The sequence below is a fragment of the Chelmon rostratus genome, chromosome 19 (genome assembly GCF_017976325.1).
Source record: "Chelmon rostratus isolate fCheRos1 chromosome 19, fCheRos1.pri, whole genome shotgun sequence".
NCBI lineage: Eukaryota > Metazoa > Chordata > Actinopteri > Chaetodontiformes > Chaetodontidae > Chelmon > Chelmon rostratus.
This window is the reverse complement of record NC_055676.1, coordinates 17,590,328-17,603,814: the sequence shown is the minus strand read 5'-3', so window position 1 is coordinate 17,603,814 and position 13,487 is coordinate 17,590,328. Positions and strand designations below refer to the sequence as shown.

At 39.5% G+C, this 13,487-nt stretch overlaps 1 protein-coding gene across 1 annotated transcript; it reads left to right on the top strand.

Annotated features, from left to right (window-relative positions):
* The first annotated feature begins 2,838 nt into the window (after positions 1-2,838).
* psmd5 (proteasome 26S subunit, non-ATPase 5) lies at positions 2,839-8,369 on the top strand. Its single transcript, XM_041960331.1, has 10 exons — positions 2,839-3,060; positions 3,950-4,094; positions 4,175-4,288; positions 4,371-4,499; positions 5,055-5,164; positions 5,303-5,445; positions 5,800-5,991; positions 6,137-6,246; positions 6,362-6,502; positions 6,643-8,369. The coding sequence occupies exons 1-10, from the start codon at positions 2,888-2,890 to the stop codon at positions 6,898-6,900; spliced, it is 1,515 nt and encodes a 504-aa protein (XP_041816265.1). The 5' UTR covers positions 2,839-2,887; the 3' UTR covers positions 6,901-8,369.
* The last annotated feature ends 5,118 nt before the right edge of the window (positions 8,370-13,487 follow it).

The window sequence follows — 13,487 nt, the reverse complement described above, 5'->3', positions numbered from 1 at the left end:
GACACCTGCCCCACAAGCCTTGTTGTTTCTATGTGTTTACTAGCTGTATGTGACCAGAGGACCTCCCGCTGCAGTCAGTTCAACAACAATGCTGGCTGACAGACAGGGTTTCCACTTTCATGAAACTCTAGCAGCATGTAACTCCGCACCCCATCCCCAAGTCACATGCTTCATCAGGAGAGGTGTGTCGTGCATACAACATTAATGATCCAGAGATGGAATAGCTTGGACATTAAGCATCCCATCGACATATTTTCAGGCAAATAAAAATACTCTGTTTTGAATAATAATTTGCATCTGATATGTTTCTTCCGCAAAAAAAAAGTTAAATTACTTTAGAAATTCTTAAATCTACTCCTTCTGTTTCATTGAAAAATCAAGAATGTATGAAGATGCAAATGCTATTCATTCAAATGTACAAATCTACTAGACAGAAGATGCCTCATGCTTCACTGAGGTGTCCATTCTCAGTGTTCACACTCACGTTTCTGAATCACACCAGTTGTATCCTGGACCACGATTGGCTTTGTGTCACAAAATCGTGCTTGTACGTACATGTGTTAAACTCATATTTACGGTAATGGAGGAGCTATTCCCCTTTGAGCAGATGAAGTGAAAACAGCCATCAAGTATCAGTCTCGACTGCACATGCATTGTTCTGCACAGTGAAGGTCAAACATAAAATGGTAGTCACAATCAGCAAAACACATTTTTGACTGGACTTCAAGAACAGAAATATAGACCAGTCTCTTAAATTTGCAGGATTTTTGGTTGTTACTTGAATATTTTCATCCTACACATTAAAAACTTTAGATCTATGAGCATAATAGGACATAGAAACAGTAATAGACGCAATATATGCTTTCCTCAAAGCCACCAGACTCCATTGATGGAAACAGTAATTTTACCTTACAGATCATTGTAAAAAACACTTCATTCAAACTCAACATAAGCAAAATAAAACTCACCAAAACCATATTGGTTTATCTTTCCACCATTCCAACAATCACAAACTCTGGTTTGGTCTAAATAAACCCTTCATTCACAGAGTTAGATGTACATTGATGTTGCACAGTTGCCGTGAAGAATAAGATTGCAGCCAGTTTTGTGGCAACTGGCTGCTGTGCTCTCGCTCAGTATGGGACCAATTTCAAAAATGATTCCTCGTTAGTCACTTAGGTACAAAAACATTGGAAAATAGGGTTCAGGTGAAAAATAGGCAAGTTTCCCTTTAAACTGTGTATCACATATAGTCTGTTTTCCATGTAAAAGGAAGAAAACAACAATAAGTTTCCACTGAAATATTAAGTACCACTATCTCAACACTGTAGTTTGGTCCTGCTTTATGTTGACATGTTATCAAAATCCACTCGCATCAGGACTCACTCACACCCTCTGAAATAGTGTATTTGCTGACCCCCAGTGTTTATCTTCTCACCTTGTAGAGGAGAACTCCAGGGTGAGTCAGTGCATATCAATTTTCCCATTAATGCAAACTACCTAAACATATAAGGTCAGGCAGTATGGTTGCAAAGTAACATTTTACCATTACAGAAGCAGTGCAAGCTGCTTAAACCAAGAGGGACACAGTAGGTACGGTGGGCAGGAGGTGAGAGGCCAGGGATCATGCAAAGGTGGAGGTTGTTGATCAAGATTAAACCTGAGGAGCAATCCAGATGCACGTCAGTGGTATGCCAGTAAAATTGTTGCTGTGACTGGTCACCAGCCAAAATGTGCACAGCCTTTAATGTCTGAGCTCTGGCCTGATGTGGAGAGACAGACAGACAGAGAGCTTTGCAGGCACAGTGGAACCTGGCCAAGTTGCAGTAGAGTGTTTTAGCGTGTGAGTCACTGTGAATCAGAGAAGCAGGGAGGGTCTTTCTTTCAGGCTACATCCCACACAAACTAATGCAAATGTAATGCTCACAACAGTGGCACATCACGAGGACATAATATGCAGACTTGATGCTATGAAAAAAATCAACTGTATGCTTTAGGATCTTATTTATTAGTTTGAATTTAGTTTCATGCAATATAGCCATTTAACACAAAATATGTCAATTTACATTCATCAAGCAATTCTCAAAAGACTATATAAAAAAGAGTCTGGATAATTCTTGTATTAAAATGTTTCTTCTCAAAGGAAAAGGTGATTGAGTGGCAGTATTATGCGACTTCTCATTCTGTGAGCTGGAAAGAGGTTCATTACTCACTGAAAAAAATGCAAAGTAGAGGGCATTTCTGTTGGAGCCATTAGAAAAAAAACTTTAGTAATCTCTTTTGGACATGAGATTTCTCATAATATAGAATGAAATGTTGCAATAGGTCTTTTCATTAAACAAGCAGAAGTGTTGCCTTTGTGAATAAACACAGGATTCTCTTACAGGTTTCTTCACGACTACTTCACAACAACTTCTATTACATACATGCATGTTCCCATGAATGAACAGAACATTATCTGGAAGCACTGCAGAACCTGAACTGCATGCTGTTGTTGTTGTTTGTTTGTTGTTTGCATGTTGTTTGCATTTGCCAAAACATCAGATTTATGAGCTTCAGTGTATATAGCTGCACATTTATAGACCAGATATATGTAGGCTACATTCACATAAAAGAGGAAATAAAACACTGATACTTAACACAAATTTAGAGATGGATTTAAGATGTTAAGAATTTGTAAAATATGTAGTGGACAGGTTGAAAGAATAGACAAAAATGATTTAGTCTGAAATCGAGTGGCGCTTCCAGCCCAGCCCAGCAGGTGGCGGTAATTCGCCATAAAGTTGGATCTAACAGCGTAAATTATTAAGACGAAAAAGAAGAACAGGAACAAGACCGAGAAGGAGGGGATTTCGGTTGAAGACAGTTTCCCTAAACATTGCAAGTCATGGCTGCATCCATTGAGAGTTTACTGGATGAAATTGCCGGTGTTGAAGACCCTATTGAAGAGCTACAGAGTCTAAAAACAGCCTTATTATCCATCCCTCTCAGCGCTTTGAGAGACTCACTGAGCGGACAGCGTTTCAATGTGATATTCTCTCTTTTAAACTCAAATGAAAGGTTGGTTTGGTACAATTCGCCTTATTCACATCATTTAGCAAACTACTGAATCAGCTAACTGTCAGTATTTGTCATTAGTTAGTTCCTTGAACATTAAATTAAGATACCGGTAGGGTAAGTATGCTAGCTAGCTAAAAGACTGTTTCAATGCTAGTTGTTAGCACGCTAGCTAGCTGCAGTACTGCCAAGAATATACAGTGCAGTTTAAGTCTCGACAGTGACATTTTTCTGTGTATAGCCCACGGTTATTGGATTTAAAATGAAAATTGCATTACTGACGTTAACAACAACGCTGTTTGGAGGTGGCCATTTGTATAACAGAGCTGAAACAGTCGCTTTTCGACAGACAGTCCCCCGAATTAATTTCCGGACCGTGCAAATGCAGAAAGACAATGACAGTTGCGTCTGTTTTCGTACAGTGTGGATGTGAACACCCCCAAATTAAGTTGAAAATGAACAGTACATACAGTACATGAGCATGGCTTAATTTCAAGTTCTGTGTGGTGCAGTACACAGCCAAAAAAACAAAAAACAAAAAACAAAACACATGCCACTGCCCAAACACTCATGGCCTTCCCTTTTCACAACACTTTATCAACAATTGTGCAAACTGATTATTTATGGCAGTTTTAAGCAAAAACGCCAACTCAGTGGTTCCACCCACATTCATGTAAATATTTTCAGTTTATTTTAGCCTTCTGTGGTAGGAAAGAAAATAACTTTGGGCTCTAGTTGGCAGTTTGAAGCAATTTGAATATGTCAACTTGGGATCTGGTGGTATCGGTTATTATTTTCCAACATTTTATAGACCATGTAAATAGTCATTAGTTGCAGCCATAGAACAAATGCTTTGCAGATTTAAAGGTATTCATGTGAGCTGTGTTTGCAGGGAACAGGTTGAGCTGTGTGTGGAAATCCTTGAACGCATCTTACTGGCTCTCAGCCCCATGTCCCTGGCCCAGAACTACAGACTGGAGCTGCAGGGCGGTCTCACCCATCCTAATGAAGCGGTCAAGATTCTGGCCTTGACACAGGTGGGCAGCTCTCTCTCTCACACACAGACACACATACATGCCTTTGAACCACTGACCTTTTCAATGTTTTTCTCCGTCAGATTGGTAGAATAGTGGAGCAACCCGACACTCTGACTGAAATCCTCAACAACCATGACATCCTTCAAGGGGTGATTCAATGCATTGGAGAAGAGAAAATGGCTGTGGCGAAGCAGGTGAGTACTGAATCACTGAAATATTCTGCATGAGGTTTTTAATGAATCCACATTGGGTACAATAAGTGTTCTGTTTCTTTAGGCCATCAAGGCTTTGTCTAAGCTGAGTCACTCCAAGCTCGGTTTAGACAAATTGTTCCAGAGCGACCTGCTGAAAGTAATGAAGGATGTGATGGCCACAAGTGACATTGTCAGATACAGAATATATGAGGTACGTACAAGTATCTGCTTGTCACTTAACTTTGGGTTACTTTGCTGCCGATGATGCAAACACGACAACTTTTTGTTTGTGTGACATACAGTTTTTTTAAATAACATTTATTTGGATGGACTTGGTGGAAAAGATGAGTAATCATCACAGGAAATCATGCCAGAACAGGGGCACTTAGATGCAGTTATATTCAAGTTTTTATTCATTCCAAGGGAGCTTGAAATCATGCACATGGAGGCAGTGGAATGACTGTGAATGTTGAATTTCTTGCCCTCAGTGTATTTTTTATTTCTTTTTGTTCATAAAATAATCTTGTAGTCATTCAGCCGACTCTGATCAGACTGGAAAACTACTGCATCACTCATTCCTGCCTCACTGCCTTGGAAGCAGCCAAGTTTCCTGATGGAAAGACTCACAGATTGTCTCTGTTGTTCCTGGTTCAGCAATTTTTTCTCTGTAACATATCTCTTAACATGTATGCATGTGTCTGTAATGCATATACATAAGCACCGCTCATACTGATTCCCAGATAAAGCATTTTCCTGCTGTTTGCAGCTGGTGGTGGAAATCTCGTCGGCATCTCCCATTTCCCTCGGTTACTGTGCCAACAGCAGCTTCATTTCTCAGCTGCTTGGAGAACTGACAGGCGATGATGTCTTGATTAGGTAATAAGATTAATCATATCATAAGTACAGAGAAGGGAACTGAGAAGTTTTGTGGATAAGTATAATGCAGTTACTGCAGATGAAGAGTTGCTATGTTGTAATGCAAGTTTAATCTGTCTGTTGCCTTTTTCTCTCCAGAGCCACAGCCATTGAGATGGTGACCACTCTAGCCCACAGCCAGCATGGCCGGCAGTATTTGGCCCAGCAGGGTATAATGGACAAGATCTCCAACATGATCAGAGGAGCAGAGACTGACCCATTCTCCTCACTCTACATTCCTGGTGAGTCTCGCCAGAAAACTGCTTAAAACAAATAAAGCCAGTTCAGTTCATTCTGCAACACTCAGCTTTAGTTCCTTTTTTGTCTGTATCCATTCAAACACTTTGTCTAGAATCAATGAAGATTAATGTGTTTTTACTGCTAAATCATAAGCAGATGTGTAGGAGTACTTTCTTCTATTATAGAAGCAGTCACTTCAGATGGATGCCTGACATGATCAAACAAGTACTATGCAGATTAATAAATACAGGATCAACAGTCCTGTTATTTTAGTTAGGTGGAATATTCCTTTTTTTGACACAACAATTCAGTGCTGTATTGTTCAGTTATTTACAGTTAAAATATTACTGCTGTAGGTTTGGTGAAGTTCTTTGGAAACCTGGCCATTATGGACAGCCCACAGCAGGTCTGTGAAACCTACCCAGCCTTCCAGAACAAGGTGTTTGAGATGGCTCTAGACTCGGACCCTGCAATGATCGGTGTGGCTCTGGACACTTTGGGGTTACTTGGATCCACTGTGGAGGGGAAGCAGGTCCTTCAGAAAACAGGTTAGCTTGTCAAGTTTTCCCAGCTTTTATTTAATAAAAGCCAGAGGCGCCAAAGGAGCAATGACCCCTCTCAGACTGTTTATAATTCTTGTAATTACAGCCGATGTGTTTGGATCTTTGTGACTGATTCTCTGTGTGTCTTTAGGGGAAAATTTCAAGGCTGTGTTGTTAAGAATGAGCCAGCTCGCCAGCTCTGGAGCTACAGAGCTCAGGGTTCGCAGCTTGGACGCCATATCACAACTTCTCACTCTACAGGTATGTGTGTGCACACATAAGGAATATTCTTTACCATATATCCTTTTTTATGTCTTTAAATGGCATCTGCATAAAAAAAAGTTTCAGTATATGAATCCATAATTTTTTATCACAGCCAGAGCAGCAGACAGAAGACCTCTTGGCCCTGACAGAGTCCTGGTTCCGCCTTTTGTCTAACCAGCCCATGGACATGATTCGCAACATTAGCACTCAGCCGTTCCCAGAGCTGCACTGTGGGGCACTGCGGATATTCAGCGTGAGTGTTCAGCTGTTCCTTACTCCCATCATCTCCTCCCTGTGCTACTGACCTTTTGATAACCTGTAAAAAAAAAAAAAAAAACAAAACAGGAGAACTGTAGATATTGAAGCGTTTTGTCTTGTGTGTGTGTTTTCCAGGCCATTGCCACTCAGCCATGGGGTCAGAAGTTAATGATCAGCACTCCCAGTTTCATGGAGTTTGTTCTGGATCGTTCAACGGGTCAGACAAAGGAGGCCAAAGATGCCAAGTTTGAACTAGTGGGGTCGCTTGTGTGCTCATCAACAGCAGCAGAGATACTGGGCAGCCAGCACTACATCCGTCTGAAGACTTATCTCAGAGAGGGACCTTACTATGTTTCAGCGGTGGCCTCAGTCAGCACGGAAGGAGCAGACTGATTCAAACACACTCTGACACAATTCACCGTTTTCAAATTAATGTTAAGTAATTGGTAAGTGCCTGAATAATCTGACTGTGGGATAACATATTATACTCTGCTATAATAAACTCATTTTCTGAAAAATACATGAAGACTTCTAACAGGAGGGGGTGTTACCAAGTTCAGTTGATGAAAACTTCCTTAATTTTAAATTGTATACAACATTTAAAAACAAATTATTACAAATTATTAATTAATCCTAATATCTTGCTTTGCCCTCAGCTGCTCTTTGTTTCGGTTGTCTACACACATTAATATATTTATCAGGCTTTTCTGATAGGACGTTAACATTACATATGGCATCGTCTTCAGTCATTTTTCTTCATGAGAAAATCTAACGTTGTAAATACAAGTATCCTTTAACTAAGAGGAGGGAATGAAAGTAAGTTTACAAATGTAATTCTACCTAATTTTAAAACAGTGTTCAGTAAAAGATCGAAATGTGAGACATTATAGGGAGAAAGTCCCCTCAAATCTGTTTTTTATGAGTGGTATATTAAAGGGACTGTTAAAGTTTATTTGTCATAAGGACACCTCCTTTGAAAACAGCTGTATAATATCATCAGGGTTATTTTGGGTTTCTGGGGGGAATTTTGAAAGACCAGTAGATTCTAATAAAAGATTGCTATTGAGGGAAGTGCATTTTTTGTTATTGGAGCTTCACTCACATTAGAGGCTAAAAGTTTGGATATCTTGGAATATGTTGCTTTGATTTTCGCAAGCAAGTATCTCGCTGTTATAGAAATGCAACACTATATTGTTGGAGTCTCCCTTTAACAGTTGGAGCGCCCTAAAAGTTATTGCAACACTCACACATAAACATGAATCACTAATAAATGTGTGCTGGAAGTCCACACATACACATCAACCGTGATGCCATAATTGCACAAGAACACTCACCATTATATTAATGGATAACAGTGTGTATCACTATATCTCCACGTCATCTGACAACAAATCAGCACAGCCCACGTGGTGTAATGTTAACTCATGCTTACTGAGTATTTACCAATTAAGTAAACAGTAATTACAAGATTCCCTCAAATGTTCATCATCCTGGCACTTATACAAACTCACACCATCATATCTTTCAAATCAAACTGGACGCAGGAATGCTACCTGATCAATCAGATCACCGCTCTCCAGATCTTTCAGACATTGATTTAATTTGTGTCAAAATGTCTTTTTTTCTAAATATACTGTTTTTTTGTAATTAAAGAAGATGCGGTCTGACAACAGATGTGTTTGTTGGTTCATGTTTTCCCCGAGGGTCAGAGCAAAATACAATCAGAAAATCTTGAAATGCCAAACAGGGAACACGTAAGCTGTAATCTCATACATCTGTCAGATAATTTTGGGATCTTCCAATGACAAATGGAACCTGAGAGGTTCACTGGAAGCTACAGTGTCCTGTGAGGACCAAAATATCCTATATAATAGGCAATATAAGTGTGTAATATAGACATTTGATTCTCCCAAACCAAGGAGAATTAAACCCATATATTTAGTAAGTTTGACTTCAATGGTTAAACTTTATATAAGAAAAATTTAGGAAGACATTTGGTGAAACTATGCTACTTGAACAGCTGCCTTTTGTTATTATTATTGGATGTTAATCTAACATGTGAGGTGATTTTCATGTGATGTGCTCATGTCATATACTGCTGTGTATAAAGTTGGTGATACAAAATACAGTAGCTATAGTTAACTGCTGCTGGCTCTGAGATTCAACTGGTGTTCTTTATCATCTCCACTAGAGGGCGACATTTCATCTCTGCCTCCCTGAGACACATTAATACTAAGTTCATATTCTTTTTTTAGTTCTTATTTTTCTATCAATATTGTGGACTTTTCTCTCATCTTTGCTGTTTCTTGTAAAATATTGGATAATTTGAGCTCTTTGGACCTCAAACAGTTATTAAAATGAAACCATCTTAGAGGTTAAGAGGGGAAATGGTTCTTTTGTAGTAGTAGTAGTACAAAATGTGACAAGCAGCTAGACTCAGCTCTTCTGTAAGGGGTCACAAACCAAGAAGGTTGGAAGCTACTGGTTTAATTTGGAACAGTGCATCTTTATATGTTTATTGTAACTAAAAGTAAAGTCTTAATCTGAAAAGTAACCAGTACTTTATAAAGTAAAATATTGTCTCATCAGAAGTGTAGTGGAGTAGGCACACAGCTGAAATGCTAAATTGGGGGGGGGGCAGCACAGTGGCTTCCAGACACCAGATGGAGACAGTCATGGCACACAAGGTCTGACTTCTGACTGAATATAGCTGCAAAGCTTATGTAAGCTTTGGTACGAGGAAGCTGAAGCCTTTGCAAAAATGTTTGATGGTGCAGAGTCAGACAGCGATACTCGGCCTCCTACCTGTCACATCACAACACATTTACATCTACAGTGTGGTGTTATGTTTTTAAACAGCTGTGTAGCATCAGATTTTTTTGCTGTGAATTTCCACAGTTTATCATGTGTAATTAGCAATCACTTAAGGCTCTTGTTCTACTTATATTTTCAGTGATATTAACATAGTTAAACATGTTTTTGTCAGAATGGCAGCACATACAGATGTTTTCCTCCTGATTGGATTGTGTTGCTGTCACCAGTAATTAAGCCTGTGGACAGCTACTACTGTGGATCTCCTTGAAGAGACCTCTCTGCAGCCACGCCAGCAGCTCTGTGAGGCTGTAGGCAGTCACAGCTTTGAGCTACATGCTAACATGCTCACTATGACAGTGCTAATGTTTAGCATCTATGCCAATGTTCACCGTCTAAGTTAAGTGTGTCAGCATGCAAACATTTGCTCATGTCATAAAGAAAAACATCAAATGTTGAAACTGAGAAAGTTCATTATTTTTGAAAATCACATCCTCATTCAGAATTTGATGCCAGCAACACGTGTCAGAGAAGTTGGGGCAGGGGCATGTTTAACACTCCGTTGCATCACCTCCTCTTTTAAACAACACCCTGTCAGCATTTGGGAACTCAGGAGACAAACTGCCATCATTCTGAAAGTGGAATCTCGCTTGACGTACGATTCCAGCTGCTCAACAGTTTGGTCTCCTTTGTCGTATTTCACACCAAACACTATCTGTGGGTGACGAGTCGGGACTGCAGGCAGGTCAGCTTAGCAGCCGGAGTCATGCTGTTAGTCACAGACGATGGTTTCTGGAAGTGTTCCTGAGCCCATGCTGTGCAGTCCACCACAGAACCGTGTCTGTTTTCAACGCAGCGCCGTCTGAGGGCCTGAAGATCACAGTCAGCCATTAGTAATGTAGACAACAAAACCCTAAATTCTTTGCAGTTTTACATTGACAAACATTATTCTTAAATTGCTGCACATCTGTCAGAATGGTGAACCTCTCCCCATTGTTTCTGCAGACAGACTCAGCCTCTCTGGGCTCCTCTTTTTATACCCAGTCATGTGACTCACCTGTTGCCAGTCAACCTGATTAATCTTGCACCAGCTGTTTTTTTTAGCATTTAACAACTTTTCCACTCTTTCGTTGCCTCTGTCCCAACTTTTTTGCAATGTGTTGCTGGCGTGAAATTCTAAATCATTATATCATTTTCAAGAACAATGAATTTCTCACTTTCAACATGTGATATGTTGTCTTTTTCAATTAAATATGTGGTTTCAGTGTTTTGCAAATCGTCACATTCTGTTTCTGCTTACAGTGTCCCAACTTTTTTGAAAACAGGACTGTATGATTATAGATTAAGATTGATAAGACTTGATGATCCCTGGGGGAAAAGTCACAAACTGTCCTGAGGTACATAAAGTAATTAAAACTAGCTCCAGCTTTATCAGCTGCAACATTTATGTGATTAACTATATTACTACCATTCTGCATAATAAGGCATTAGGATTCATCCTCTGGGAAGAGTTCAGGCTTTCTTTCTTTCTTTTTCTTTTTTGTTTTTACCAGGATCATCAAAGGTTTGCATCATGACGATTTGAAATCACCTGTTTTATATGACATGTCATATTTATGTAAATGTGACGTGGACCTTTATGAATGTATTCAACTGTTTTCCACTAATCTGCTGACAGAGCCCAGCCATCCTGGTGGAATAATCTCACAGATGTGACTTCTCTCCAGCAGTAAACACACTTCCCACTTCAGTCAGAGCGACTGACTCAATCCCGAACATCCATCACAAGCTTTAAACTCTGAAGGCAACCTCGTGTCACCGTCACCCCTGTGAATCATATCACCTCTCCCACGTCTCCTCCGTACTTGCTCCAGTTTGCGTCATCAAATAAACAAAGAAATAAATAATAAATAAAACATCCAGTCAGTCAATCTCTTCACATTTTATTTTCATTTCTCCTTCTGGCACTTCTGACAGCGTAGAGGAAGTCATCTGGCTTCTCTTCCTGCTCATGTCTTTTATGCTGTGGTGGAACTACTTTTACTCAAGTACTGTACTTAAGATCAATTTTAAGGTACTTTCACTTGATTATTTACATTTTTCACTAAGTTATACTTCTACTACACTGCATTTCAGAGGGAGATATTGTACTTTTTACTCTACTACGTTTATCTGACAGCTATAGTTAGCTTTGCAGATTCAGAATTTACATTAAAAAAATCACATGATCATCTTGTAAAAAGCAGTTTTACAAGAGATAAACCCAGCGGCTGGTCTAGCCTCACGTGTCTATGTGGTGTTGAGTTGACTTCAAATGGTTTCATTCAAGGAACTGGTTACAAAATAGATCAAGTTATCCAAAATTTCACCAAATTTCAAATATTATTGAAAATATTGATTGAAATTTGTGTAGCAGAATTTAGTTTTCTCATCTTTTCATCCCTTTGGAGGGACCCAAACCCTAAGTTTGTTGCCACTGCACTGTATAATGAAAATAGTTTAATAATGTAAAATCTAGTAATATATTATTAACAGAAAATAACTTTTACTTAAAACAGTGACTGTTACTTGTGGAGAGGATTTATATGTTATGACTGAGATAATTCTTTGTGCAGCTCTTATTCATTGTTCTCAGGCTGTGCTGCAATCATCCTCTGAAATATGAACCATAAGCATGACCTTTTAACCCAAGAGCGGCCTGTTAATCCCGGCGATGCCGCCGGGCTCTCAGCGGCGTCCCCTGCTGTCTGTCAGAGATTGCGAGGCTCCTCCTGGGTTTCCTCTGAGAAAGGTGGGATGATCTGTTGCCTGAGCTCAGCACACCTGAGAAACACTGACAGGATGTGGGTTTGTCAGATTTCACTCAAGCGGTGAATCATCCTGTCATCGTTTCACATCATCCTGCTGCCCTGATACACATCACGCGACTGTGACGTCTGGGATTAATTTAATGTAGGCAGATATGAGGACGTTCCTGGAGAGTCCTACATCTGAAGTTGGTTTGTTAATGAAATTTTTGTAAAGATTTGTAAAAATGAGACAGATCATCTTCCGCCCTTCACAAAAGGACATTTCTGTCCATTTAAGTGAATGAAATCTTTTGATTTTTGAGTTTGCAACTCAGAACGTTTTGATTTAATCATCATGTTGTCAGCTGTTGCTGTCTTGTAATCCCATAAGGAACAGGACTCCATGAGATACTTCAGTAAATCAGTCTCCAACCAGTGTAACATTTACTGTGTGTGAGTACATTTACTCACCTGCAGTTATGAGGTACCCGTACTTGAGTATTTCCATTTTGTACTTTATGCCTCTACTCCACTACATTTCATTTCTGCATCATTTATTTGAGAGCTTACTTTTTTTATTCTGATTTTCCATTGTTAAAAAAAACAACCTTATATAACACGATGCACAGTTACAGATTACACCCACCTCTTACAGAGAAGCAGTGTCTACCTGGGGCTCTTTGTCATGGTTCAGATGTCCATGAATTGTTTGCAGTGATTTTCCCTCTAAACTTCACATGTGATTTCATTTAAATGAGTCTTCAAGGCCTAAAGAGGCCAAACTCTCTAACAAAAACTGCATTTTCCCCCCATCTTTACTACCTCCACCACTAATCACCTCACAGCCCCTCAGATTTGCTTGAGACCCTTTGGAGGGGGGCTGACCCCTGGGTGGAGAGACCACTGGATTAAACCAAACTGTGCATAAAGTAGTTAAAACTAGCTCCACTTCAAGCAGGTACAACAATACAATGCTGCTCTCACATTGTTGCATCTGTGGCATCGATCTAGTAAAATAAATTATGATAATATATCAATCACAGGAGGCATTTTTCTGCAGAACGATCACTTTTACTGTTGTGAATGCAAGACTTTACATGTAATGGAGTATTTTTACATAGTTCTGCTGTTATTTTTATTCAGATAAAGTATCTGGGAGCTTCCTCCACCATTGATCATGTTAACTGGTGCTTGACAGACAAAGGGTGTAAAATAATAACAATAAAAACAACAACTGTGCAATATAATCCAGTGTTCCTGTAACAAATAACAACATTTTGAAGCTGAAATTATGTTTGCTTATCTTTCTGTTGCAGTGTTGATTCAGCCTTGTGGTAATTCTGCTCTTTATTCATCATTTGGTCGCATCTTAGACTGAAA